Consider the following 4,861-nt stretch of genomic DNA (forward strand, 5'->3'; position numbering starts at 1 on the left):
GTTTGACCCCTTGCCTTGGTCAGTGGGTTAAGGATCTGGTGTCGCTGTGAGCTGTGGTGTAGGTCGCAGATGTGGCTTGGATCTTGCGTTGCTGTGCCTCTGGCATAGGCTGGTGGCTACAGCTCTGATTAGACCCCTAGCCTGGGAACCTCCATATGCTGTGGGTGTAGCCCTAAAAAGAAAAGAAAAAAAAGAAAAAGAGAAAAAATGAACATAAAGTGGATGTGGTTTATTTCTGAGGGTTGTTGAGAAGACTCAAGAAGTTGGGGGCGTGTGTATGCATCCACAAAGTGGCTGAGATGCAGGAAGTGTTCCACACAAAAATAACATTTTTCCTTCTCAACGAGGCCCATCTTGGCCGCCCTACCTACTGGTCACTACCCTAGCCTGGGGCTCCAGAGACTTTCTCTAACTTGACTTGCTTTCCTTTCTTTGTTGGCTGAGCCGGCGTCATGCATAAATTCCCAGGCTGGGGACTGAACCCACACCATAGCAGTAACCAGAGCCACAGCAGTGACAACACCGGATCCTTAACCCTATGAGCCTCCAGGGAACTCCCATCACCTGGTTTCTTTATAGCAACATCCCTTGTAGGGATGCCCTGTCACTGTCCCCCTTTGCACAGAGAAGAAAAGCAGACGCTTCTAGAAGACTGCATATGGACACAGTACACACCCACTGAACAGTAAAGTCCGGAAGCTTAGCTGACCATCGTTCAACAATCATCTGTCTTCTCCTTTCTGGCCAAAGAGGATTGAACAAAGGTCAGGGCCAGATACACCTTCTGACAGGGACTTGCCGGGGAGTTGAGGGGGGGAGAGCAGCTGGTGTGGGGGGGCCTGAGGGGGCTTTCTCAGGGCCCATCTAGGAGGGACCAGAACTTGGCCAAGTTTAGCCTGTCCCTCTCAGGAGCAAGGCCAATGCCACACCTATAAGAGATATGGACGAAGCTCCAGAGTGGAGACACAGCACAGCCTGAAGGTGTCCCTGGAGTGTGTGCCTGATGATGGCTGGAGCCAGGATGAATGGCCTGGAGATGCTGCTACAGCAACCAGGCCAGGGAGGCTAGAACTGTGCCTGTGCCTGAGCATGTGCACACACACACACACACACACACACACACAGCTTCACTTCCCACCTCACACTCCCTCTATCCTTCCTTAACCCCATCACTTCCCACCTGCCAACTCTCTCTACCCTTCCTTAACCCCCCTCAACTCCCCACTTCCCTGCATCACCCCACCCTTACTCCAGCCACCCATCACTGTGATTGGTCAGTGGGTTCCCAGGACCAGGAACTGAGACACGGGATAGGAAGGAAGGAAGAGGGAGTGTAAGCTGGGGGGGGGAGGGATGCGGCTTCATTTACATCTATGCCCAGAGCAGGGCACCTGCTTACCATGGACACTGCCGGGTACAGCAAGTGGGACAACAAGCTGGAGGAGGTCCCTGGAGGTAGGAGCAGTAGGCCACCTCTCAAGGCCTTTTGGGCCCCTCTCTGGCCAGTGGTTTGGGGTTTGATGGGGGAATGGAGGGGAACAGCCAAGAGAGGGCTTAAGTAGTGGACTCAGGAGAGACACCACAGGCGCTAGAGCCAGTTGGACCTAGATTCAAATTTCAAGTCTGTCACTTAGGGACAATGGGCAAGTTACTGTACCTCTTAATATCAGTTTCTTGGGAGGAACATAAGCATCCAGGGCTCCGTCCTCAGAGCTCAGGGAGGCAAGGCGGTCCTGGTACAGGAAGGCCTCAGGAGTCCATCCGTGTTCTCCCAGGGCATTGGGGACACTGGGGACAGCGATCCCTCCTCCTGGCCTTTGGTCTGGTGGTCGTCACAGTCCTGTGGGCCCTCGTTCTGAGCATCCTATTTTCCAAGGGTGAGTGACCAAATGACCGGGGAGGCTGGGTCCAGCCCCCCTGGGGACACAGAACTTTCCTCTGCCCCAGGGCACACCAGCCAGGGTCCCAGGGCCTTGCCTGGGTCTGAGTGTGAACGCGTGTGAACTGAGCGTGCACACTCACGTGTGTGCATGGATGTGTCTCCTGTCGGTGTGAGGGCACCTCACTCGCCATGCGCGCCCCTCTGTGCGTCTCTTGACCCGGGTCACACACACCTCGGGCTAGGGGAGAGTTCCCGAGTCTCCTCTTCGCAGCCTCCACAGAGCGCGGGGCGCTGCTTGGCCACCAGGACCTACTGAGGACAAACGGTATGCATAGAACAGGGACTCTTGGGTTCCCCGGAGTTCCGGGACGGTAAGGTCTTGGACCCTGGCGTCCGAGTAGTGGGTGGGTGGGTGGTGATCCCTCAGTCCGCGGGGTTGGCCCCGGAGTGGGGCAGGGTATCCCGAGGGTCCCTGAGGGTGACCTGGCAGTGTGTGGGGGACGGACGGGGGATCGTTCCAGCCTCGAAGCAGACGGTGGCTCTGAAGGTCTTGAAGGAGGAGGTCCGAGCCTGCAACAGCTGCTGTGAGATTGGTGGGCCGAGGGGGCGGGGCTTGCGGCTGGGATTGGAGGAAGCGAGAGGGAGCGAGGAGGCTGGTCTCACGTCCCGTCCCCGTCCTTCCCCCCTTTCCCAGGCCTGGGGTTGCAGGCGCAGCTGCAGACGGTGCACACCCAGCTTGGAGAGGCAAAGGCGAAGCTGTTGGAGCAGGAGAGCTCCCTGAAGGAACTGAGCGAGCGCGGTGAGGACGGGACATTTCCACGATCCGACCCTTGATTCCTCTCTGGACCCTTCTGTGACCCTCACCTATCCTGTGATCCTCACCATTGACCCCAATCGTGTCCCCCATCTTGAACTTGACCGCTGGACTCTGACCTTGACTACAAATGCTAACCTCAACCACAGCGGGACTCCACCCAACCATAACAGTTCATGACCTTGGCACTGACCACAGACTTGATGCTGACGTTACTCAATCATGACTCTACTCCTGACCTTGACCCTGACCCGAGCTATAATCTGGACTCCTTTTACCTTACAGTGACCCAGGGCTTGGCTGAAGCCGGTAGGGACCGTGAGAACATCCGCAGTGAGCTCTTCCGGGAGCTGGAGAGAGTCCGGTTCCAGAACAGTGAGCAAGATCCCAAAAAGGGAGAAGGGAGAGCAAAGCGGACCCTGCTCTTGCGTCTCGGCTTCCTTGAGCCCCCTGGCTCGGTTTTTGACTTTGGCCTGATCTCAGTGCCTCCATCCCTGGGCCCGGGGTCCAAAACCCCCCTCCCCAATCCTCTCCGTCTGCTCCACTTGAGAGCAAATCACCTCTTTAACCTCCCCCACCCTGCAGGCTCCTGCGAGCAGTGCCCCAAGTCGTGGCTGCCATTCCAGGGCTCTTGTTACTTTTTCTCGGTGCAACGGGCCACGTGGGTGGAGGCTCAGAGCCACTGCGAGGGCGCGGGCGCGCACCTGGTGATTGTTGGGGGCCTGGAGGAGCAGGTGCGCAGTGCAGGCAGTCTGATGGAGATGGGAGGTGGGGGGGTAGAAGGTGTTTACTTGAGGTGGGTGGCGGGGGAGGTGATGGGGACCGGGCGGGACAGATTCATCTACCTTCCCGCCCAGGGCTTCCTGAGTCGGAATACTGCCGGCCGAGGCTACTGGCTGGGCCTGAGGGCTGTGCGCAGGGCGCGCAAAATCCAGAGCTACCAGTGGGTGGATGGAGTCCCACTCAGCTTCAGGTGAGGGAAGAGACTTGGGAAGGCTGACAGTTCGGATCCGAGGAGGACTTCGGCTAGATCTCAGGGCCTCCTTAGGGAGGAAGGGGCTGGACCCCAGGAACTTTCTAAATTCTGCGGTTAGAAAGTTATATCCCAGGTGCGTGCTTAGGTTGGACCCTCGAGATGTCTAGGTTAGATACAAGCAATATATGGGTTAGATCCCAGAGGGGAAGGCTGGATTCCAGGGCCATCCTCAGCCTAGACTCTCAGCAACACCCCCGCCAAACCACTGCAGCCACTGGAATCTGGGGGAACCCAATGACTCTCTGGGGCGCGAGGACTGCATCATGATGCTACGGACGGGGATGTGGAATGACGCACCGTGCAACAGCAAAGACGACAGCTGGATCTGCGAGAAGAGGCACAACTGCTGACCTAGCCCAGTGCCCCAGAGCCAAGCCCACCGGCACTTGTCCAATCGCCTGAGCTGCTTACTGCCCTGGCTCCACCCACCACTATAATCCCTCCCACTGCTTCCAGCAAAAACACCCCTTCACCCAGAGCCTAGGCCAATAACTGGACCTCAGCTCCAACCCCACTGCATCCCCTCAACCCATGAGCCTAATGTATCTACATTCGCTCCAAAATCTGAGCTCCTCTGCCCTGTGATCTGGCCCCATCACCCTCCCTAACCAAGGTCAGTCACCTCAGGGATGGAGCTGTTTGGTTTGCTTGCTTTTTACCCCAGAAAGGGGGGCCTCAAAGATAGAGATTTTGTGAGCTTTCTTCACAGCCCTAGGGAGCATCAATAAATGAGAAATGAATCTTGGCTCCCTGCTCTGGTTAGCTGGTCTCAGCTTTACCTCAGAAAATCTGATGTAACCCCTCTGAGTGACCCTGAGCTCTCTAAGTGACCTCAGGGGCCTGTGATGCCCCCAAACCCAGTGAGTAAACTGCATTGGGCCAGGAGGGCTGCAGGGACTGGGAACACAGGAATGAGTCAGACCCCCTCCCTACCCCTGGGGACCTCCTCTTTATGGTCTAGCTGGCAGAGGGGCAATGTCACCAGGGACACAATTGGGGGATGCAGGAAGGATGGACGTGATGCATTTGGAGGAGTCCCCTGTGTCCCCAGGGAGAGGGACTCTGCTGAGATACTGCAGCACTGGCTCTTCCTTGGGAAGACTGTCACCCTATTGTGGAGATTACAGGC

The 4,861-nt window shown here is 57.0% G+C and overlaps 1 protein-coding gene across 1 annotated transcript; it reads left to right on the forward strand.

Annotated features, from left to right (window-relative positions):
* Positions 1-1,351: 1,351 nt before the first annotated feature.
* On the forward strand, positions 1,352-4,477 carry CLEC4G (C-type lectin domain family 4 member G). Its single transcript, XM_047777264.1, has 9 exons — positions 1,352-1,455; positions 1,776-1,877; positions 2,154-2,207; positions 2,404-2,466; positions 2,577-2,681; positions 2,982-3,071; positions 3,282-3,430; positions 3,554-3,669; positions 3,944-4,477. The coding sequence occupies exons 1-9, from the start codon at positions 1,374-1,376 to the stop codon at positions 4,080-4,082; spliced, it is 900 nt and encodes a 299-aa protein (XP_047633220.1). The 5' UTR covers positions 1,352-1,373; the 3' UTR covers positions 4,083-4,477.
* The last annotated feature ends 384 nt before the right edge of the window (positions 4,478-4,861 follow it).

This window comes from Phacochoerus africanus, chromosome 4 (assembly GCF_016906955.1).
Source record: "Phacochoerus africanus isolate WHEZ1 chromosome 4, ROS_Pafr_v1, whole genome shotgun sequence".
Classification (NCBI taxonomy): domain Eukaryota; kingdom Metazoa; phylum Chordata; class Mammalia; order Artiodactyla; family Suidae; genus Phacochoerus; species Phacochoerus africanus.

Coding starts and splice junctions, on each gene's coding strand:
- CLEC4G (XM_047777264.1), top strand. CDS start 1,374: ATGCCCAGAGCAGGGCACCTGCTTACCATGGACACTGCCGGGTACAGC. Junction 2,208..2,403: donor GGACCTACTGAGGACAAACG/GTATGCATAGAA, acceptor GGATCGTTCCAG/CCTCGAAGCAGACGGTGGCT. Junction 3,670..3,943: donor GGAGTCCCACTCAGCTTCAG/GTGAGGGAAGAG, acceptor AAACCACTGCAG/CCACTGGAATCTGGGGGAAC.